Genomic DNA, 25,038 nt, shown 5'->3' with positions numbered 1-25,038 from the left:
TGTAATCATGCGTATGGTACACGTTGGTGACAATACGATTATTCGCGGTTTCTGATCGACGACGTACGATCGATTCGGAAATATTATACTTCCGGGAGGCGGTTGCCGAGCAAACGATCGTCAATGTACGTCATAAATCTACCGAACGATATGCATGCCACCAGAGATTTCGTACGAATTCATGCTCGAGTCGAACGGTGTCGAATCGTTAATCAATTTCGAAAAAAGGAACGCGCGTTTCTTTTATCGCATAAAAATGACGCCCATCAAGTTTTATTATCGTGAAAAAATACAACAGCTTAAAATTTCTCTGTCAATTTTCTATCTCGCGTAAACAGAAGAAATTGAAAGAATTTCACAATCATAAAATCGATGTCGAGTCAAACTAAAGTTACTAAAGTGATATTCAGTAAATCGATAAGTCGTTGAAATTACTAACAATTGATTAAATTATTTTGACAACATAAATCCAAGACTGAAAATCATTCAAATAAAAACAAAAATTGTTTTATTTTTAGAATATAAATATTATTTTTAAATGACGTAAAAATATATTCAAATAATAGCATCATATCGTTATATAAACTAGTTTGACATCGATTTTTATAAAAAAAATTTAGTATATATCAAATTCTTTAAATAACAAACTTATGCTATTATTAAAACAATTGATTCAATTTTCTTGTGTTTTGTACAAAACACAAAATACATCGAAAGACTAACAAACAATGCAATTTTCATGTACGCTTCCGGATAATATCTTATCACAAAAGTACAGTAACATGAAAAATATCAATGATAGAGCTGCAATATATATCACTAATATGACATTAGCATATCATATATCGCAAACGCGATGATCAAGAATAAATCCGTAATCGAACATCTAAAGAAAACTTTGGAATCACGTGACTCGTCAGCCCCTCTGCGTTAGCTTCAAGTCCTCCAATCTTTCTCATACATAGTGCTTGGTATGTAACACGAGGATATACCCGACCAGCAAACTGATCTCGAACTTCTCTCTCTCTCTCTCTCTCTCTCTCTCTCTCTCTCTACTATTGAAGCGACGATTGTTCCGAAGAACAAGGAGCGATGAAAGAAAAACTCGGCCCGCGCAACCGATCACGCGCGAACTTAGGACGAAACCCTTTGTGTATAGGATCCTCTCCGATCGCGCGAGGGAAATCGAAAACCGCGCACCTACGAAACTATGTGGATACGAGGAACAGAACTTGATCTCGATGCACCCACTTGACTGCCGAAAGTTCGCCGTCAGTTACGTCAGAGTCGAGTCAGCTTCGCGTTCGTCGGTGTAAAGCGCGAGGGGCACGTCGAAGACAACAACGTAGAGACCCGCACGACACAGCCGCGACACCGGACTTTAACACGACGACATCCCGAAAGCCCCCCTCAGCCACGTCGCGGCTACTGCTGCTGAATGCTGGCTGATGGTGCTGGCTGGTGGTGCCGGTGCTACTGCTCGACACCGCGTATATACTGCACGATGAACACGGACACGCGCGCTCGACCCTGCGCGAGCGCAATGCCGACGACGATTCCGGCAGTAGGGGGTTGTTTGATGCCTGCCTCCTTCGGAAGGTACTTTTACCGATGACTCGACGTCTCGCCTGTGCGCATCAAGGCGCGTGACAATTGCTGTCGGCCTACCTTGTAATCAGTTTTGTCAAAATTGATGCAATTGTGCAAGATTTGAATACATACATACATATATATATATATATATATATATATATATATATATATATATATCTGATTATAAGCATTTATACGCAACAGAGAAATGAAAAGTTAATCATTAAATATTTTAATACTTTTATTTATGCATGAAAGAAAGAGGGAGCGAGAGAAAAATATATCATGATTAATTAAATGCCTTATTGTTAACAATCATTTAAAAAGCAAAGATTTCATAATCATATATGCTATCATTATTAATTTCCTGCATGTATCTTTTTAACACTGACAACCATTTTAATCTCGGTTACGAAAAAGATCCAATGGAGAATATAATAACGGAACAAGAATAATTCCTTCTGAATATTAATGACGATAAAAACATCTTAATTTATCCATATATGCATATATCGGTATGAATAACCAGGTCACTGATTATTATCATAGCTACGAGATGAATGCGATAGATTTATCTAATAAAGAATAATGAAATATATTTCACACAAAATTCTATCAATAGTATAAAAATATCTATGTAAAATATCTGTCGTAAAATATTATATTATTCTCGCGTATAAAATAGAAAGGATACGTTACATTCCTACTGTCAGATTCCAAAAAATATATTATACTCGAAAAAGTCATCATTCCCTAGTAACTTGCATCGCTTTTCCGGGGGCGTGAAATAAACGAAGATATGAAAAGCGAAGGTGAAGACGCTCAAGGCAAAAGCGCCAGGTATACGATATCGGCAAAGAACAGCAGAGGAAGAATTTCGAGAAACGAAAACATCTGACGAGAGCCAGTGGCGGCAAGTCGTTCGCCGTGTCTAAAACCAACGAGATCAAACGCATTCACGCAGCCCAGGATTCGTTTGACGTCCATCGTCTGGAAAACGGAAGGGGGGCGACGGGAGGGGGTCGACTGCCGCGGAATCCGCGTCTTGACGTCCCCTCGGTATCCGACGCCGGGTTACTGCAATATCTCTCCCGGGCGTGTAACATACAGGATAACGGTAGCTGTGCAACATTGTTGAACGCACGCTCTGTTTACGCGCACCCATGTCGACGATACCCCCTGTCGACCCCCTCCCCATCCCGGATCGAGCGTTACTCAGTCGTGAGGAATTCTTTGATACCTACCTACCTCCCGGGGAAACATTTCACCAACCATCGTTCGCGAGATTCTGCGAGTTACCTTCTGGGACATGTATATGTGTATGTATGATACATATAACTAGCGCGCTAAAACGTGCGTTTATCGCATTCAAAGCTCTTTACTATAAATAGATTCAATAAACGCATGTGTGTATCACAATCCGACTATGGTAACGAGATTATTATTATTTAATGACAAAAGGGCAGCAACAATAATAATACACACACGATCACTTATACATATTACTTTGCAATCAGAATAATTTTATCGCCTGAAACCGTAAACTAGGTAAACCGTAAATTCCATAAAACTCGGTTCTTTTCCTAAACATTGAATGAAATCGTGAAAATTAGACAGTAAATTAGACATGTTAAACGCGTAGATAAGCTCAAAGCGTTCTTGAATACGAAATCTTGGTCGGAAGAAATATATTTTGTTCATAAGAAAGAATTACAAGAAGTGTAAATTCCAAGAAGCAACGATTATCGTGCGGGTTGAAAGCGAGTCGCGATCGAAGACGATTGTCGCCAGCAGCTCTGACTTCTCGTATACGAAATGTGCGGGTCTTTCACGACGGTCAGTGGCACTCTATTTACCCGGGATTCCCCTCAACGGCGCTATACTCGGGGAAAAGGAATTTGTGTCGTACCCGCAGAATGACTCGACACGTAGCAACCGTTCCGTATACGATGGCGGATTTATTCTCCACACATAGGGGATCTTCTTGTGGGAAGTTAGGTGAACGCACGCGTCGCAATAATGCGGATCTACTCACAAATTGAACACCTAAATTCGGCAAAATGTTTTCTCTCTTTCTCGCGCGCGCGATTACATATACAATAATGTAAGTTTATATTTTTATATTTTAAAACTATTGAGCTTTTGCTAGATTCTTAATTTCATATTCGCAAAATTTATTTTTAGTTTTAGTCCCCGCTCATTTTTAATTTTTATTAATTTTTAATAATTTATTTTTTAATAATTTTTTTATGTATTTATTTATTGTATTTTATTTTGTATTTATTTTTAATTTCATTGAATAATTGAGATGAATAATTGAGTTTGATAGTGATTAGCGTAACATCAGTATATTTTATTCGAACGCGACGTAGATTTAGAATTTAAAAAATATCATTATGTATTTCTTGTTCCGCTAAAACAAGTAGTTAGAAGGTACACATCTAATCGTAAAAATATTTTAACATCGGAACGAATTTTAATTCACGAAGAAGTGATTCTTTTCTTTGATCGCCCGCGATGGTTTCGCGAGTGAAATGGATTCTATCTTGTCAAATAATACCGTTCAATGTGTTGTTAAATCCGCTCGACTTTATCGGGCGGTAAATTCCCCAGCGTGACAGATTTCTTAAAATATTTTCAATATCGTCGAAGCGCGCATAATGCTGCCTCTCAAGCGCCTTCAGGATACCCCGTCGCGTAAAGTTGAATTTTCCGAGGATCGACACCCCGGCGATCGCGTTCGCTCACGCGGACGCTCGATAATGTATCTATCGGCGTCCCGTGTCAAAACGGTTCCCGTGAGACTTTCGAGCAACGATGTCTTTGTATACGGATACTGCATGGACAAATTGAAAATGTAGTCGTACTTAGTATATCCCACCGAGAGAGAGAGAGAGAGAGAGAGAGAGAGAGAGACGAAAGGTGAAAAGTTTAGAGCAAAGAGTTAAGAATATTTGCAAGAAAATTTGCAACTTTAATTGGAAGATGGGGGATTTTATTCGCGCACCAGTGGATGCGCGAAAAAAAGCGCGAGCTTTTTTTAAACTGCGTTTTAATTCTTTAAAAGGAATTAACTATTCATCCGGAATAATACAATAACTTGGCGTAAGGTGAAGATGCGCGAATTCCGCTTCCCTTGGATGGAGAAAGAGTGCGACCTGAGACTCCGAGTGCGAAGGGATTGTATTTAGAGCGACAACTGTGAAATGACAAATGAATTTCTGCCCTTCGCAGCGGTTCGCTCGCTCGCTCGCTCGCTGAAGTCGTAAAACGGTGGTGAATTCGGTTGTGTTGGCTGGCCTAACTGATTGCAATTATTTCCTTACAAAGCAAATTGGCTGTCACGAAATCGTGTTAGTAGAACTTACTGCGTTGAATCGCATCAGGTATGCTGGAAGCACTTCGAGACGCTTCTCTCGAAATGCCGCGTGCACACCTGTCTCTATGTCTATGTTCGCAATGCTAGGTAATACCAATTTGTGACACGTAATCCTTGGTTGCCGTGCGTATTGCGTGCATACACACCCATACAGGCGTAAACATTTATGTGAACACATACACGCGGAAACAGAAGATAGAAAAGCAGAAAGCGCGCCTCTGTGTAGATATGTTATGTGGACGACCGTGCACGTTCATGTGTGAAACGAAGCTTTCAATTTGAGCCAGCAAAGCACACAGACCCTCGTAACGAACACGGGACGAGACTTCGTCACGGGTCGCAATTAAATCCCGAAAGTACGCCCTACTCCTAGAATGCACGTACGCGTATGTGAACCGAGGACAATTGGAGATAAGATGGTAAGAAATGACTATACGTACGAGGAAATGATAAGAAAACAACGATCAGCGCAGTGATTCTATTTCTTAAACAAATGTTAAGTTTTTGTTACATTACACGAAACTTTCAATCGGAGATTAAACGATTTAAAATTATCGCATGCAAATGTATTTAGAAAAGAATTAGTAAAAAAAAATTGTTTTCTTTGCAGTAAAAATTTTTTGAAAAATTAAGGGTTACTTATTACTTGTGTGATAAATGATAAAAAAAATATAATTTCAATTATTAAGGAAATATTAATTGTAAAAATTAAAATGTTTACCTACAAGATATATGGAAAAATTAACAATATTCCTAGTTTAATATAATTGTTTCAAGTTTTTAACTCTACATATTTGAATCAAGTTTATTTTATAAAAATTTATTTCATATGTACGATCCTTTTAAGTCTTTCTCTTTTTCTCTGCCTTTCCCCAAATCTATTTGCTTATCATTTTGATTTAACAACAAATTATATTCGGCGCATATCGCATACGGAAATATGATCTTTCCTTCCGGATGTACGTAAACGGTGCAATTTAATTCAAAATTTAACTCTTTTAATGAACATGAAGCGTATATTAGGTCTTTCGCTAATATTCGATACCCACATTCATCGCGGTTAAAATCTCTTCTAGACTAAATTATCATTACCGAGAGATCCATTTTCTCCGGTTATGGGCTTCCATTTTCTTTGTTCCGCAGACGTATATTCCATTCTCTATTCCCCATCTCATTTACGCATACTTCTCTATTCATCCAATCATGAATCATGGGATTTTGAGAAGACTATCTGTCGAGCAGCATGTTTAAATACTTAGGAAAATTTAAAGAGTATTATAAGAGTAACAGTCAGGAGAGAAAGAACATAAGAAAGTAACTTCAATTATATTGAATGATATTTTATGATATTTATCTTTACGTGTATGAAATTAATTCAGTTAATAATGTAAATATTTTAATAAAATAATCTTATATATTTAAAGTGAAAATTATTGCAGGCAAATGTTAATTTAATTTAATTTAATGAAAATATTAAAAGCAACTTTAAAGAATTTATAAATACACTGCTTTAAGCGCGCGAGTCTTAAGAGCTTTGCATTTAAATAATCAATACCCAACATCATGATTAATGTAATAAATTTTATCTCGCGGAAACTTCTACTTTAATAAACAGAAAATATGTTTTGCTTGTGAAAAGTTTCTGTATAGTTGAAACTTGACAGCAACGAAATTTTTCTGAAAAGCGTATTGTACGCCGTCATTAAATCTAACGATGTTAATAACTATCGTCGCGATTATCATGTATTCTAAGAAAGTATTTACATCGTCTACATGAACGTACTCGCGACTATCCTACAAGGAAAATTAGCGCCACTTCACAATGGTATTAATAATTGAGAACCATTTTAACGTCGAGTTAACACAGCGTACAATTATGATTTTCGTCTTGACTTCACCCTCCCAGAAGTTCCTCTTGAATCTCCTGCCTGCACTTTCCCGGTATATCTGCTTCACGCTCTCCCCATGAAGCTTATCTTCTAGAGTTCATAGCTATTGATGTCTTAGTAGAGAATGCGTAACTTAAAATGCGTACCTTAGCATACGTTAGTTTGATAAAAGCGCATAATAATTGCACAGCATTATCCTTTCTATTGCATATAAGTCTCTAACTTTGTGAACAATGCGTTAAATGTAAATTAGAAAAGAGAATCCATCTATACATATTACTAATAATTTATAAGAAAGTTAAATAATTTATATTTTTTTGTGTGTGTGTAAAAATTTTTATCTTGTTCAATTTTCTATTATACATATATACGTATATAATAAAAAATTGAACAAGATAAAAATTTATACATATATATATAATATTTGATTTCGATTTATGCATAATATATGAAATTTCTCAATTGCGGCATCTTCGTATTATCCTTCAATCATTATAAATTAGGACATGTGTGATAAAAAAAAGTTAAAGAAATGATAAAATTTCATTTTTCATTCGATATGGGATGCGTTTACGCTATTAATTATATCTTTGCTTCGCATAAGAGTAAAAAAAAAAATAAAGATTGTGAAAATAACATTACTTTAGCATCGAACAGTAATATAATTATCGCTGAATTAACAATAATAATGAGCGCGCGCGTAAAAGAAAAACAAAGCAAAAACAGGATTCGTGCGACGTAACGGTGTAAATTATATAATGTATAAGGCGAGTTTGAAAACAATCTATGCGTATTATATCCTTCGTCGTCGCTAGCAATTAACAGCGAACTGACTCCTTAGCGACATTATTACATAAAATCAGTAATGTTGCAAATGAATACTTGGCTATAAAGCATTTCAGCAAAAAAGAAACGATTTCGCAACCTGTTCGCAGGCTGCATCCACCGGAAGACGCGAGTCGAGAATATTTGGACCGTCGAGGCGGCATCGATGGGCCGATCTAAGCCACATCCGGCTGGACAATAATTCCCCGATGAAATAATTAGCTGATATGATCTGGAGAGATAGGCTGTCCCGCCGAGACAAAAGAATGTTAAGCGTTCCATTACGCGCGGGCTCTCTTCTGTTTAAACCATTATTTTTTATATCACCTCGTAAATCGTATCACCATCGTAGAAATTTCTTAAGAAGCATATCCCGTCCCGTAAGAGAACGCGTTAGCGGTAAGACATTTAAGTGATACCTAAGCACAGCGCGCTTTCTTATCTATTAATTATTCTTATTATTCTTATTTCTTATCATTTATTGTTCTATATGAATTTAAAACGTATTACGCTCGTTAAAAATATTAAGGAAACTTAATAGAGTAATACAATGTTAGAATCGACCAGATGCGTGCATCATGTTTCATGTTTCTATGAAATATATTTTATGTTTTTGAATAAATTTAAAACATATTTCTTTATTTTTCACTGCGGTTATAATGTCACACGATTTTTGAATATTTTGTGTAACTCTTTTCTTAAAAGAAAGAAAATACCTATTTTCCATCTGTCTCAGACCTTTGTCCCTCAACTGCAGAACTTCTTTGCGAGACAGAGTTATCGCAGCGGGCGTGATCTCGATATAGACAGTTAAAGCTAATAACGCGAATTAAGATTCAACGCGCATGCCTCCGAAGTGAAGCACGATCATATACTCTAACACGACCCAGCCAACCACGTTGAAACCTGACGCCCCTACTAAAATCCGTGGCTAATTTCAAACGATCCCTTTACCTTATACCCGCGTCTGTTCGCTACTACCGTGGTCATCTAAAATTTCAGAAGTCCCACAACGCGGAAACGTGGATTAGAAACATTCCCCGCAAAGCTGCTCGTATAATGCGAAAATTTGAAAAAATAGAGATTGTTAGTCATTACAAATTTTATAAAAACTAAATGATGGCAGATCTCTGAAAATACATATAGTAAGAATATTATTCTGAAAATACCGAAAATACATAATAAAAAGAAATAGAATGTTTACAAGAAATAATTTTGCTTTTACAAAAATTTATACCATTTTTAATAATTTTTTAATTATTTTTAATTAGATTATTAGATTTAATAACTACATACATAAAATATTTCATACATTTATTTTCGCAAATTTTTATTAATTTTAATTTTAATCGACAACCTAGGAGTTGTTGATATTTTATCGAGTATATGTATGTGTGTGTGTGTATGCATAGATGAAGGTAGCGTATCATTTTGTAAAAACTCATTAAAATATAAAAACTCATAAAAAATGGCTCAGGACAAACTAAGACGTCAAGTTTACGCTACGTCTTACTTTGTCCTCGCATTTTTAAGATATCGATTATCAATATACATATTGTGGACATATAGACTTTAATGACCAGAACTATTTGTTTAATCTGTAAAAAACTCTAGAAATATTAAAAATAAAGCTAGAATTTTCTATAATTAATGAATTCTTCACGAAATGAGATTTCAGGCTTCACATGTACTTTTGACATATCATATAATGAAAGTTGTGCAGTCAAGAATTAGAAAGTTATCTTGGGATTCATTCGATAAAGTTGAAACGCATTAAAGAGATGATGTCACGAGAAATTGGGGAAAGAGAAACGCAAAAGATATCGATAGAACAAAATATTTTAAGAGAATTTTAAAGCCGTGTTCGAATGCTATCCGCTATCATGTTCGAAAACGTAACGAGTTTTACACATCGCCATGATCGCGAGCAATATCGCGTAATAGGAAAAACCAATAACGGGCTAGAATGTTAACGACAGTATAGGAGCAACGTTCGTTAATTATTTACAAGTTCATCGATGCATCGAGTGTAGCGCAGCGTGAGGTAAAATTGACGCGGCACGAAGTATATAATTAGCGAATATCTAGCACGGGCCAATTTTTTCGTTACGAAACGATGCTTCATCGATCCAGGAAGCGGCTGTCATAAAAAGCCAGGCGCGTTAAAAAAAAGTATCCGCGAACTCCAAAGACGAGCGAATCGCGTTGGAATAATAATTTTCATCATGTACGTTTTTAACACGAAAAATGTATTACGATTCAGTATTCTTTAATTAATTATTAATTTTTACAAATAATCCAAATTATCTTTATATAATTTCGCACATAATTTACACCAGTGATAAAATAGACAATAAAATTTCTTTATTTTTATTTTTTAATGCAATAATATAAAATAATATATAAAAAAAAAACAATAGCTTCTGTTCTTCAATCCAAATTATTGAAAGTGAAATTGACATCTACAGCTGTAGATGTCACCGCAAAACAAAAAGAAAGGAGTCAAAAAATGCACAGCGTTGCAGTTTATGACGTAATGCTGAGACAGTCTTCAAAACTAAAAGGCTGTGGTGGCTGCTGACGGTGTTCTAAGTAACAGATAGGTCTGGGTAATTGCTTCACTTAACGAGAAACACGTTCGATCCTTGCGCTCGTTCCCTCCGACAGAATTCAATATTAACCGTCGTACTGTTTGATATAGTTTGGTATATTCCGCGTCGCGTGCATTTTGCAGGCTCTTTCGATCCCCTCGTTTGTCTGTCGTGTGCCCTCCGTCGCAAATTCAAGGACCTCCTCTAACAATGTTCAAGAAATGCCACGGCGAGTGAGCACTTTGCGGCAGTAGCGTCGCACAATTTTTGAATATTTTACGTAACTTCCCGTAAAAAAGACGCTCATTTTCTCTCAATGTGTCGAGAATAACTGTGAAACTAACAATATTATATATCACGCGTACGTTTCTCTTGGATTCTCATAAAGAAATCCATTATATTCGAGATGTTACATAATTTCGTTTAACAACGTTACTCGAAAAGCCAGCAAGAACCATTCAGGTAGCAAGGACATGTCATTTTGACGTGCATTTGCACATCTGGGCAAATGTTGTAAACTAAATTCGTACGGATATTTTAAAGATTATTCTATTTTTTGCATTATTTATTAATAATGTAAAGCGAAAAGATTTGCCTATATAGTGAATTAAATAATGAATAATAATAAAAATAAAATAAAGATAATAATAAAGATAAATTCAAGAAAGTAAAAGATAAATTTTGATTTGACATATGAAAATATTAAAAATGAGATATTTGATTCAAGATTCTTTATAAATATAGGAACAAAATAATGAAAAGAGATGAAGGAAGATCAGTTTCTAATAGAAAACAATTTTCGAAAGCACCTAGAATTTTTTTCTCAAACATAGTAAATACTGAAAGTGGAGACTACCTGGGGGACTTCGATCAGTGCTCCAGAAAGTTACTCCAAAGCTCTCCGCCATTTTTTTTTTCTCCATCTTCCGCCGCTCTTTTCCACCTCGCAAAGGAGTCAAGAAAAGATTTTACACTCGGACAAAAGGTGGAAAGAAGGCGGTACCCCGGTTTGCACGATGGTTTTGTTGAACCAACAGAATCCTTCTGTTAACATGGCTTCTTTCGCCTTCCGATATGTTAAGAGCGAAAACATTCGTGAGTGAAACAAGGGGTTTCACTCATGTGCTCTTACAACACGGAATTATATCGAAAATGAGGACCGATGCTAAAAGCGAAAAAATGCATAACGACATGGGAAGAATATGCGATAATATAAATACGTAATTTGAAAATTTATTATTTTATTATTATCGCATTATTCACGGCCTGAATTATGATTATATCATCTAATATAAATATAAACTGCGATTTTTAAATAAAATAACAAAGGTAGAATTTAAAGGAGAGTTGCACGATAATAAATCCATTCTACTTTTATTCAATCCGTTATCCGATATAAAGGATATATTTTTAAAACTCATGAATTGTCGCTTAAAAAATTATTTATATAAATAATTTTTACATTTTTCCGATTTCTTCTAAACAGTTTTATAACGCATTTGCATTTTAAATTATTTTTCTCACATATCCTTTAAACACATATATTTGACACATCAGTAATTTATATAATTAAAGTTATATATGTTTTACAAGAAAGAGATATGTTGATCGTGATTCCCTACATACGTGTTCATTAAAATTTCAACAGTGCGACGACATAGCGCGATAGATCACTGTGGAGAATCGAAATTTGTATATTTTTACGTGTACCTGCGGCACACAATCGAACGCGTGGAAACGCGTGCTCATAGAAGACTCGGAATGCGTAACCTGGCCGCCAGCTTGTGTATATCCCCGAAGAAGATGAACGAGAGAGCACAAAATTACGAAGCGGAGATCAGAATAGAGGACCGGGAGAAAACAATGGCTCCGATACGAAGCGCGAGTTCAAAGCTTCGACAACAACGCGTCTAATTACTTGCTTCCTCCTGGTTCACGGCACGGCGAATTTACATCTTGTTTGTTCAAGGAGCAGTAGCGGTGTAAACGCCCCCGCTACTATCTCTGTCCAATGTAGATTGGATACTGCCTGTAAACAGGCGATTGCCTTTGACTCCGGAAAGTCCGGTCTCGATGGCAATATCTTGCGCGAAGAGGGTCGCGTCGTATACGGACGGATCGTACTTTGCCGATAACAGAGTAAGTAGAAATACGCAAGATAAAGTAAAAACATTGAGATTTCAAGTCTTTGCAGAAAAATGAAAAAAATATCTGAATACGCACTCGATATTCGAACGTGACGAAGGAGACACGCAATTCATAAAATAAATTTAATTAAAATAAAATTAATCTTTAAAACATGACAGAGATATATAGAAGTTTATAACAGTTTACTAATAATCCCCTATTGTTTAATACATACAAACATTGTATAATTTATAGCTTGGAGACTTTAATAATCGGCGTCCTAAGCGATCGCTTATAAATTCTTCACTGCGCTCGATGAAAATGCGTAACCGCGCCTTCGAAGCTCCTCGAAATTGGCTTCGTGGCCACTCTGTCCCTGGCTAGCTAAGACGAGTCGGACAACCTTCTTCGTGCTCGTATTAAGGACAGGTTTACCTCGGGCCATGTGCGCTTTCGCTATTGAGTACCGACGTGAGACGAATAGATCTGACTCGTGAGGCGAGGAGACAGTCGAGCGAAGAAAATCTTTTGTCATTTTTGAGTCGGCGAAAAAGAACACTCGTTACGATTTAATCGATTATCAACATGATAAAGAGCTTCAAAGTTGCCACTTTGCGCGTTACTCTTCATAATAAACGGTTCATTGAGAACAATAATAAATATTTGCTATTTGTAACGCATCATAGGGAGATATTATCGACAAGCGACACATACAATATGGATATTGTATGTTCTATAATGCACGTTTGTGTATTAATGAAAGTCCATTAAGTATTTGTATGCAATAGAGGTTTATATAAATCGTATCTTGAAAACCCTTTCTGAATGGATAGCTTTTATGTTGTTGAGCTATAATTGCCTCGTGATTATATATTATTTACTTTTTCAGTAAAATAGAAAATATCTCAAATACGTGAGTGATTGCAGTGAATTATTCACATTAGTTACTTTTTGCATTAAATATATAAATACATTGCCATAAACATTTATTTTTTAAACTTCAAAATATATTTTTAAAATTTATATTTTCTATGTTCTCTCGCATCAATCATTCCTGGTAATTTAAATTTTAACTGATGTCTATACTGAAGATTGATAGATGGATGATAGTTTACAACATTTAATTGAATCATAGTTATGTTCTTCATATGCCTTTCATTAAATTTACATTATGTAATTCATTTTCTGAATTACGTCAGAAGTAATTGCGTAATAACAAAACAAAATCAGTGTAATTCTGTATTTTTCAAAGACTAAAATAAAATTGCATAATTGTGCAATTATTTATATTTATTTATATTAATATTTATTTATTTATATTAATATTATAAATATTTATATAAATTTTATTACAGTAATTAAAAATGTCAAATGTCATGAAAGTATCATAAGCATAGTAAAGAATATTGCAGCTAATGAGTCAATGCTATACTCAAGATATCACTCAGAAATAATTGATGTACTCATCGTCAATGACGATTGCACGCATGTATAGTGTTGTCTAACAGAATCTCAACTCTCTCGGCGTCTGGCAGACATACACGTCGATATACGAATATCATTTCTCTTATACATCAGCCGACACTTTTCATCCTCGGCTACGTTTTACTTCGGACCTTTCCAACCTTTAAGGACATCGGATGCTCTTAGCAGATGCAACGTCGCTGTGAGATTGCGCGCTCGAGCAGCGAGTACCACCATTTTTTCCTCTTTTTTGCCCCTTTGACGATGCGAGGCACGTTCAAAGAAATCCTTCCTCAGCTACACTGCAGTCCGATGCATCACACGCATTCTCGTTGTCGACGCCTCGCGACTGTATTAGATGTCAGAACGTAATGTCTGATAGATCTCGGAGATATCGCATAAAGACATATACAAAAACTGTCGCACACATTCATTCTCGATATATTGCTACGAAATATCGTTCTCCATTTAATTTGCGCTTAATACCTTATGATTTTATATAATTCAATACAAAAGATATATTTTAAAGAACTCTCGAAGCTAAATTAACAGGACTAAGTAACAAAGCACCACATTAGGTATGATGTTATAATGTAAAATTTTGCATCGTTTTTATGAAGACATTCCTTGTGAATTTAGCCTAGCCTTTATTGTTGCACTATTATAAAAATTTAAAATCCAGCAAATGACAAGAAAATATAATTATAAAATAAGAAATTGAAATATTTATTATAATTTTAATCTATATACATGTAATTTCTTTAATTTATTCGATACAACCTTTTACTCGACTGTTAATTTCGCATCATTTACGATATATTAATGATTTTTGTTTAATGATTTTTCTTTAATAATTTACTTATCTACTTTATTTATTTTTAACATACTTAACGTTGATTTATCAGCTGCAATACGCTTTACGAATTAAATTACTAAATTCGGGAATTTCCGATTCCAGATAAGTCTAATTTATCATAAAATTTCAGAGAAATACAAAGTTTAATGAATTAATCGAGATAAATAAATGTCACTTGGCACGATTTGAAATAATGAATTGACACGATTTCATTTGATACATAAATTAGAATTAATCAGTTTAATATCAAGTCTTTCCCGCAGATCCTGAACGCGGTTGCGATCACTCTACAATATTTCGCATGCGCAATGCAGAAATCAATTTAAATATAATAATATCCAACATGACAATATCCTCATTATTATCTAATTCAGCGATATTCGGGGATAACAATGTGTGATGTGGCGCGCGGGAATTCGCGAAGCAGTTTCAACAAGAGAGTCTGCAATCGAGAATCGATCGATACGAAGTACTCGCGCACACGCGCGATTTATAGGATCCGCGTTGAATCGAAACGAGCACGATGCAGCTCCAATAATGTTATGAACGTTTATCGACACTGCGACAGTCCGTATAGCCCGACCACGATGGCTTTAACGATAACTTTTCTGATTTCCCAGTAGCAAACAGGTCGACGGTCTTAAATCACGCCAAAAATTGGCAAACAGTTAATACTCGATTCACCTTTTCGCCTCCGGGAGAAGCAGTTAAACAAGAGACGGACAAAGAGAAAACAATATCCACAATATCATGATTTTTTTGATCAACAAATGCAATCATGGTTCTTTCAATTATCCAGTTACATAGAAGTTTATCGAAAATATTCGACAGAGAAACAAATAAAAAAAAATATTTTAGATAGAAAAATATATATGTTATAACCAGAAGAGATTCATATAAAATTGTTATTATTGACATATATTCGTGCAATTGTAATTACAACGTTGGCTGTGATCTGATTCATAGCTGTTGATCGTTTAAATGTAATTTATATATTTCTTTCAAATTGACAATAGAACACCCAATATTTTAACATTTTTGCTTTCGGCAATATTCGACATATATATATATATATATATATATATATATATATATATATATATATATATATACAAAAGCAGAAAAAATTCATGTAAGTTTGCTTTCAATATTGAAAAACAATTATAATTATTTCCATAGTTTATTTTACTTTCATACTTTGTTATGCCAAAAATTTCGTTGATATTTGTTAAAATTTTTATATCTTTGCATTTTATATTTTCTGTAAAAATTAATGTATAATTATGTGTTTATCAAATATATATACAGTATATTATGTAAAATCTAGATAAAACATCTTTGAAACTTTTAAAGATCGGGAAAAAAATATATAAAATACTTTCTGTCTCAAAAAACAGCTAATTCAATTGTACATTGTTTAATAAACTAAAAATTACATCTATTCTGGAAAAATATTTTTTTCTAATCTTTATCTTTCTATCATACAAATGAATCTAATAATTTGCTATTAACCTTCGAAACTTTAAAACATTTAATAGTAGTGAGCAAATTAAAATTGATAACATTATCTATCTTTTTAATAAATAATAACTAAATAATTTAATAAATAATAGACATACATAGGACTAGATTGTTCAACCAATTATACTGGCAATGCAAATTTAACAATACATATAATAAAATATAATAATGTCCAAAGTTCTAACACATATAGCGTGCAAGTGATATATGCATTGCATAAGTAATATTATTCATTGCATTAATGTTATTCACCAATTTTGCCGATTTTCTCCTCTAAATAATAGTAACATTGTATTATACGTCCGATTTGTTAGCATATCAATTCTAATTAGTGTTTGTTAATTAAGTTCCGTAATTATAATTTATTCACTTGCTTAATGTAGGAAACTCATCAATCGATGAACAAAACAATTAAAGAAAAAAAAGAGAATTTATATAAACAGTATACTTAAACACTAAAATACTAAGAAATTAGACGAGAGTAAAGTGATTTTTATGAAGTTAGCACTCCATTTTCAGAATTTAGATATAGTTCTAATTCTTATCCAAGTTTCAGAGATTCCTAAAATTTTAGTCCTTTAATTAAAGACCTTTAATTAGAGCCTGCTTTGGGGCCCTTTAAAGCTTTCACATAATGGCAAATATTTTGAACAAAATTTCGATAAATAAATATGAAAAAAAATAGACAGCTAAAGGTACATACATATATTAGACGTATACATATGAGAGATGTCAATTTCATTAAGAGAAAAAAAAAATATAATAACTTTTTTATTTCATTCACAAAATCGCTATTTGAAGCATAATTTTCAATACTCTTAAAGCGCTATTTAGAATCCTCAAGAAAAAATGAGATGAGAAACAAATTTTACATTTTTTCTATTTCCATAAAATTAGAACATTCTGTATAAATATATAATTAAATGATGCAAAAAAATAACTATTTGATAAAATTTCCAAATGTTTTGAATAGCTTTGACGGTTTTCTTAACATTCGATAAAACGATCTCTTGATTGGTTTTTGCCCCCAAGTCTCTAATTTAAATAGCATAGTCAAGAGACTCGATCGCGGCAAGCTTCGTTATCGCAAAGAAACAACGTTTCCTTTTCCATTTCTCAAAAGTACTTGGCGTAATCCTCCAGTTTTCGTTCGGTAAATTTCAATGCGGAAAACGACATGCGAATGCGTCTGCAAGTTTCTTCCGCAAACTTCGTTCAGAATTGGAATTAAGACGTTATAGAAATGGATTATGGAGTTTAATTAAGTTGACTCAACGCCGGCACCACAAAATTTCACGGCCCCCTTCTTCTCCCCCAGATTTGCGGATTGCCCTTTACCGTTGATTCCGTGGCGGAATAACGCATTTCTAATTTCAGAGTTTGCGCTGCATAAATTTTACGAGCCCTCTAAAGCTTTCACACAATCGGCAAAGACAAGTAATTATCGGTATATTCTACAAGAATAATCGCTAGATTAACTGTTTAATTGTTTTTGTAATACCGGAAATTTACAATGTTTCATCGAAAAGATCTAATGATTAATTGTGATACATTAATTAATTTTTCAATTAAAACAAAACTGAAGTTTATAACTCAAGTCATAATATATAATTTACTTTTTTCTTTCGCTAATAAAAAAAAAATATCCAATCACAGCAACCGCGCAGCGCTGCGTTGCGTTCGCTTTTCTGCAGAGCCGCTCGATCTTTCGCGATTGTATCAGAATTTCAACATTACGAGCGGAGAGATTCGTAAATTTCCTGCCTTGTTTCTCGCACGGCGAACAAAATCTGGCGTTTGGCCGAACCTAATCTAAAAACGATGGCGATACTCAATGTAACGATCCCGGATTTTCTTCAGTTCCGCGCCGGTTTACGGTTCACCATTCTCTCTCTCTCTCTCCCTGCCTCCCTTCTCCCTTCAAACGATCTCATCTTATATCCGGTAGGATTAGAGAACCTCTGTCCCTCTGTCCCGTTTCATTACTTATCCTATACGCGACCCGACATTCTACGTGTTCGTTTCGTTTGTCTCTCTTTTTCCATTCTATCTTTTCCCCATCCGCATTTGTTCAGTCCTACTCTTTTCATATTCTTCAGCCCACTTTGTCCCCTTTCGGGTCCTCCTTCCATTGCTGGACGACTTCGCAATATTGTAATGTGAGGCACAATACGTTGCTCTCGAAAAGGTGCGCCGCCATGAAGACGAGGATGCACCGAGCGTAGGAAAAGATTAAAAAAGGGAGCAATACGTTTTGCAAGAAAAAGAGAGACAGAGAGAAAACATGCTGTACGCAATAACGAGTATACACGCGTGTTTCATAAATAAAATTAAATATGATTAATTTTTTTTTTTTTAATAAAACGTAGAAATTATTTATACCATTAATATAAATTTTATACTTTTTTGCTCAAATTATCTCGTCAAATTAAAATTTTCTCCATTATTATTTTTATCTCTTTCTTAAAAAACTATTGTCACAAATTGATTAATACAATTATATAGAATGACTAAAAAGATGCAACATTTTTGCATTTTCATATAAATGAACAAAATAATCTAATCGAGAAAAATGTGATGATCATAAATGACACATTCCTCGCTCAAAATTTTAAAATCTAAACTTATTTAACAAATACACACAAACACACATATAATCGGCGGTGTGATAAAGAAACGAATAAACCGAATAAAATAATGTCTGCTTTTTCCAATACCATCGCTTTATATAAGACTGGCCTATAGTAATAAAAATATTATTCCATCCGTGACAATAACTATCTGAAACGACGTATGCAAGAGCGTATCCTGAATTACAGAGTTCGGTTCTGTCGACGTCTCTGAGGTGCAGTTATCGTTTGCCCGGAGAGTCCTATCTTTGCTCGCGAAATCGTCTCAACTGTGTAGAATCCAGTTAGGTGTCCACATAGGCGTATACACAGCTGTACGGTCTCACATGCTCCATTGGTTTCTTATTGTCACCTGCGCCGAAAGCTCATCCCGTAAATGGATCAAGTGCACGAAACATTTCTCCGATAGAACCTCGATAGTTACTCGCGTTCAACAGAAGCAACTCTGATCGCGCAAAATACATTTTCGCGATAGATTTATCTCTTGCTGATGGAATGTATTATATCGCAATCTTTGAGCGACGATTGTAAAGCTGTTACAAGTTTAAATCAAAAGAAGATTATTAAAACTGAATATCTCGATTTTCATATAATATAATATTTCTCGTATTGTCATCATTCAATTACGTGAATAATTTCCAGATTTTCCAAGAATATTAAAATTGCAAAATTTAAATAGAGATATTAAATATTTACAAGAAAATTTTATTAAAATATAAATATACTATATTTTTCTATTGATTTACTATACTATAACTTTCAACATGTGTCAAATCTTTAGATGATTTCTGACCAAAAAAAAAAAAAAACAAGATTTTGAAATGAAAAATCTCTCTTTCCAATATGGATAACTGAAATGAGAGTGAAGTAATGAGAGTAAATATAGAGTCAAGATATTAAAACAATCAACTTTTCTTTAGAGTATATACCGCAGAAAATTCCGTAAACGCCAAGTACTTTACGGCGTATTACATGTCGGAGCAGATAAAAATTCCATAACGCGTAATGGAGAGCTCGTAAATATTTATCTTTTTCTAACTCAGCGATATGCTAAGTTTGCGAAAGAAACGCACGCGCAGAACGTGGGATAACTCTTGACACAACTCAGAAATGCAACAAGCTCTCGAGTCTTGATTATAATGCTCGGTGACCAGAAGTAATCTCATTAGCCGTGTCGTAAACTCATTTAGCAATTCACAAAGAATCCTTACCTAAAATATGTACTTATGCGTATATAATCGAGAGCTACGCTTTAACTTTGTAATTAATTAATTCTAGAAAAGTTTTTATTACAGAATTTACATGTTCCTATTTTATTTCAAAAAAATTGTAAATGCGCGCGTATATATTCAATCATATACATATTTCAAGAGGATCAGATCATTAATTTAATTATAGATTTTTCAATCAAGTTGGAATGTTTCTTCTCGAAAAAAATATTGAAACATTAATAATTAAATTTATAAGCAATATGACAATCATCATATCAGCTGTTTCAAAAATGGATTAATCGCGCGCAGAAGAAATGTTTGCCAAGACCTTAAAGAGATATATTAAACTCGGGACATTATTTCGCGCTATACAGAGTGCAGTAATGACAAAATCAGCCGTAGGATTGCAATCCGGAACAAAACATTAGCAAGCGGCGAGGATTCGTGAACCACGCGCCATATGGCGGGGGGCTTTCCGTGCAGGAAACTCGCTAGAATCCGCGAAATTAGCCGCAGATACCCGAGATTCCGCTTGCATAAGTGCCGTCGCAAAAACTCAGAATTCGCGAGAAGGATTGCTCGTGCGGGAGGCGAGGGAATTATAGCGACAGATTTGCAAGTGTACAATTATACAGGGACGTATAGTGAGTTTTCGAGACTCGAGAATAATCCTTGAGTTAATAATCCTTGAGAATTTACGACAGAAACATAATCAAGCAGACATGTACTAAAAAAATGAATTTCTCGATTTTGTGTATAATAAATTTGAAAAATTTATTAATATTTTTAAACTAGATTTACAAATTCCAGTGATACAAATGAGGACTTTTCAATATTTGAAATTAATTTTCTAATTTCTTCAACAAAGAATGACTAAATAAAGAAAGAAATGCATCTCTTCTTATTTTACGCAATACATAGTTTTAAAAATGGAAAAAGATTTTGCTTAAAATACTCTGCAAGATCTCGTAATAGCCGTGGTTCTTAAGTTTCATCTTCGAAACTTAAGTTCCATCAATTTCCACAAAGATGCGTCCCTGTTATTGTAACTGCAAAACAGAACACGAAAGAGGAAGAGATACAAAACAGCAGAAACAGAGAAAGAGAAAGAGAAAAAGAGAAGGAGGAAAGGGTGGTGAGAAAAGAGAGGAGAAACGGGTAGTAAGGCTCTTGCAAAACATACGCTGCTGAATCTGACACGTCCTCTGGCAGTCTGTTGGGTTTTCCAGAATGGTGAGGGGGCGTACAAATCTAGACGGTTACTTACTGACACACACAGCATTTTGCTGTCGTACTGAATTCTCTCTCTCTCTCTCTCTCTCTCTCTCTCTCTCTCTCTCTCTCTCTCTCTTTCTCCCTCGTTTACACTCACAACCGCGAGTGTAAGCTGTTCTCTCCGACTCTCTCTCTCTCTCTCTTCGACTCACTGCTTCTCATCTCCACCCTCTCGACAGTATTGTATTGTATTAAAGCCGCGGCTCGTGTTGCGGCTTGACAAAAGCAGGCGCACGACCTATCCCGGCGCGCGTACTCAGTCTCCTCTTTCATCCCTCTACCACCCCCTTCATCTCGTAATCTCCCCCGTCTCGCTGCTCGTGCACCCCGCGGCGCTCCTGGAGAGTCCAGAACATATTGTATTATTCATGGAGTAATTTAAACCGCAAATGACAGATATCCTAGATATCCTCCTGGTCTGCCCGATCGACCATTCGGATCCAGCCAGGCTTGGCTCCTGTCGTCTTGTCACGCGTGACAGCCGCAACAGGCGAATTAACGCTTATACGAGGCTTGTATAACGTAAATACATAGTAAACACGTGAAAATTGTGATAATCGAACCAATCGAATTTGATTATTGATACACGAATAACTTTATTTACGTTGACATAACGTATTATATGTATTTTCATATCTTGTATAATATTACATATCAAGAAATTTATGGAGAAACGTATTATTACATTATACAGAATACATGTATTCCATAAATGTCGTTTTAATATTTTTGCATCTGCGGTCGAAGCGTGCGTCCGTTTATATAAGATTATATTTTTAAATGAGATAAAATGTTCAATATGTAATATTTAACATCGCGCGATATAGTAATGCGAGTAACTTGACAAATTACCATTCCAATCTAGATCTCACTTAAATATAATTTTAACTTTGTCATACTGATGTCAGATTAAAAGAAAAAAAAAAACCTCAGTTTATTTCGGCTATAATTATTCAAAGGACTATTTATTTTTTTAAGCATACTTTCTTAATCGTAAAAATAATATCATTAGAGAAACTGTTTATATAAAAACAAGATAAAAAAAATAAAAATTAAAATAAAAAATTAAATCAAATAGAAAATTATATTAAACGTAATAGAAAACTTATAATCGCTCCAATATTGCACATTAATACTTTAACTTTAAAAGTATTCATCTTTCTGCAGGTCCATTTGCCGAACTTAATTCCTAGTCTATCACCCTCCTCATTCCTGTCCTATCGAAATTTCAAGATGAACCGTGATTCCATCAAAAGTGCTTTTAACCCTTATCAGACGCATCTGACTCTGACACGTGATTTGAATTTGCCGTCTACCTGCGTCAGTAGAGCTCTTTAAAGTTTTTAACATAGCTCTATTAAATTCAAGAAATCACCTCGAGAAATGTATAAATTCTGTAATGATATTTTCAAAGGTGAAAATGATAGCACGTAATCAAAATATGCAATTCCAATAATAGATATTTTTGACAAAGACTGTCACGTTTAAAGTCTCTTTTTGTAAAAAATAATTACAAGAATAGTTTCAATATTATTATTAAAAAAAAATTATGCTATGTAAAGATCGATACACTTTTACTTAAGTGCACACGAACGGTTTAGACATTAAAACAGAATATGAGTGAAAACCATAATTATCCGCAACATGTAATACGAAAGCATGGTCGTATACAGTTTCAAAAAGCCTCTGCTTATAATTATTCTTAGTAAATCTCGTGCGCAGAAAGCGTGGCCTGGTCTGAAAGGCAACTTTTCGCGACTTTTCCGCTAGACAACGTCCATGATGCACTGCTCTCGGCTTTTACATCAAGGCGACGCGCACGCGGGCTCGAATTAACGAGAGGCTTTTCGTATCTCAGCGTTATTACAGCTCTAAGTAATGCGCCATGCTTAAACTCGTATTTATGACAGCCATGCAAAAATCTTTTGTTTTCGGTCTGGAACATTTCTCTTTGCCGATCGCGCGATAGTGCAGTGTCAGAAATTTTTAATTTATGTCACACCACAATATTACACAAGCGCCAAACAATCGCGATTTTATTTATCCTATAAAATTGCAACATGTTGAAAAGAAAGAGAATTTTCGATTATGTTCTTGAAAAGAATATTCTTCGCGATTATTATGTCAAATATTTTGTTTCCAAATATAATTAAAAATATAATTTTTTGTAAATTTTTTTCAGCTTTTTCCAAAAATAAGTATAACCGATTCGAAGTACAACACGTCACAGAGTAAAAGGTTGTCATGATTTGTCTAAACAAAAAAAAGTTGTTAGAGATTATATGATGGCAAAAAAGTCAGAGATTCAATGATGACATTAAATAAATTAGTTAATTCTATAAGAGCAAAAAAAATTTTTTCTAGAGACGAGAATCTCGTTTTAAGAATTGGGACACTGATATTTTTTCGTTTCCATCAACAGCATTATCTTTACGCTCAACTTAGAACTTCTTCTCCTTGTAAGAGAGAAGAGAAAAGGCGAGTCATATGTCGAAAGTAATGGTGCGTTAGTGAATGATCTGTCTCCACCCAACCATTTTTCTGTACGTTTATATTTTTTCTCTTCTCTATCTTGCGTGTAATATTTGAATATTTTATATATGAGATAAAAAAATGTAAATATGAAACATTAATATAATATAAATTTGCACATAGTTATGCGTATCCATATTAATCTTACGGAAATTTTAAGGTAAAGATAAATTTAAATATATATATATATATTGTATTAAATTTAATTAAAAATATATCTCACATATACAACAACAAATAAAAAATTGAGATTTATATAGTGCAATCAAGTTTATGTGCTATAATTAAATAAGATTCTTTATTTTTAAAATTGCATCTATAAATTCCATTATCAAGTTTGATTAATTTGACAATTATTGATACAACATCACATGTATCTATAAGATCTCATATATTTCTATTTTCTGCTGCATCATTTTCTAACGACATATCACAATCAATTCCTGGCAACACTAAATTTTAATAATAAAGTTGTGATTATACATTCGATAATTTCTACTTTCATTAAAAGATAAGTAAATGGATTCGTCGAAACGCATCGCTCATGCGTGAATGCCGCCTTTGTATTCTCGACGAAATATAAAAGAGTCTGCGCGCGCGTCGCGCACACGAGGCCTGAATTATTTCTCTCGTAAAGCTGAGTGAGAAGCATCCGACCAATGGACAACTCGTTCATTTATTTACCGTCGCCCCAAGCAAACTGATCGTGGAACATGTATTGAATTTTTCATACGTATCGCCCTCGTCTTTTTTCCGTCGCTCGGGTTCTTTTTAAAAATTCTTGCGAGAGACCAGTACCCTCGATTCTTCCTTTGAAAGATTGAACGGCCGTTTCGCATCCACGAACGAAAGTGTTCGGTGCCTAAGATGCACATCGTGACGCTCGTATTGCTATCAGTTTTGCTATTCCACACCTACCAATACACCTACGGATACAATATTCTAGGTATTTGTCCAAGTGCAAGTTACAGTCACCAACATCCCTTCCAAGCATTGATGAAAGCATTGGCGGCTCGAGGCCACAAGGTTACCGTAGCATCAACAATTCCTTTAAAAGTATGTAGATCTTTTTTCCTCATATTTTTTGCTAACGTTTTGCTTGTCGTTTATCAATCTATACACACATACACATTATACAAATACGC

The 25,038-nt window shown here is 34.5% G+C and overlaps 2 protein-coding genes across 9 annotated transcripts in view; one reads left to right on the top strand and one right to left on the bottom strand.

The window, feature by feature from the left end:
* LOC126857838 (lachesin-like) overlaps positions 1–25,038 on the bottom strand; it is a 250,168-nt gene that overhangs the window by 214,951 nt on the left and 10,179 nt on the right. Inside the window, exon 1 of one of the 4 annotated variants that reach the window (XM_050607650.1) lies at positions 1,252–1,452. The exons of the other annotated variants lie outside the window; for them this stretch is intronic. The gene's annotated coding sequence lies outside the window, so the exon portion shown is untranslated. Of the gene's footprint in view, positions 1–1,251; positions 1,453–25,038 lie in introns of those variants that run through there. 4 annotated transcript variants of the gene reach the window in all.
* The window catches only part of LOC126857833 (UDP-glucosyltransferase 2-like), a 64,071-nt gene that overhangs the window by 29,808 nt on the left and 9,225 nt on the right, over positions 1–25,038 (top strand). For 2 of the 5 annotated variants that reach the window (XM_050607635.1, XM_050607634.1), the window contains exon 4: positions 24,840–24,949. The exons of 2 other annotated variants lie outside the window; for them this stretch is intronic. In XM_050607635.1, coding sequence (XP_050463592.1) covers positions 24,890–24,949 — 60 coding nt within the window. In that variant the 5' untranslated portion in view covers positions 24,840–24,889. Of the gene's footprint in view, positions 1–24,536; positions 24,950–25,038 lie in introns of those variants that run through there. One more of the 5 variants, XM_050607633.1, reaches the window with a different exon arrangement.

This window comes from Cataglyphis hispanica, chromosome 23 (genome assembly GCF_021464435.1).
Source record: "Cataglyphis hispanica isolate Lineage 1 chromosome 23, ULB_Chis1_1.0, whole genome shotgun sequence".
Classification (NCBI taxonomy): Eukaryota; Metazoa; Arthropoda; class Insecta; order Hymenoptera; family Formicidae; genus Cataglyphis; species Cataglyphis hispanica.
The sequence above is the reverse complement of the archived record's forward strand: the minus strand, read 5'-3'. Positions and strand labels throughout refer to the sequence as shown.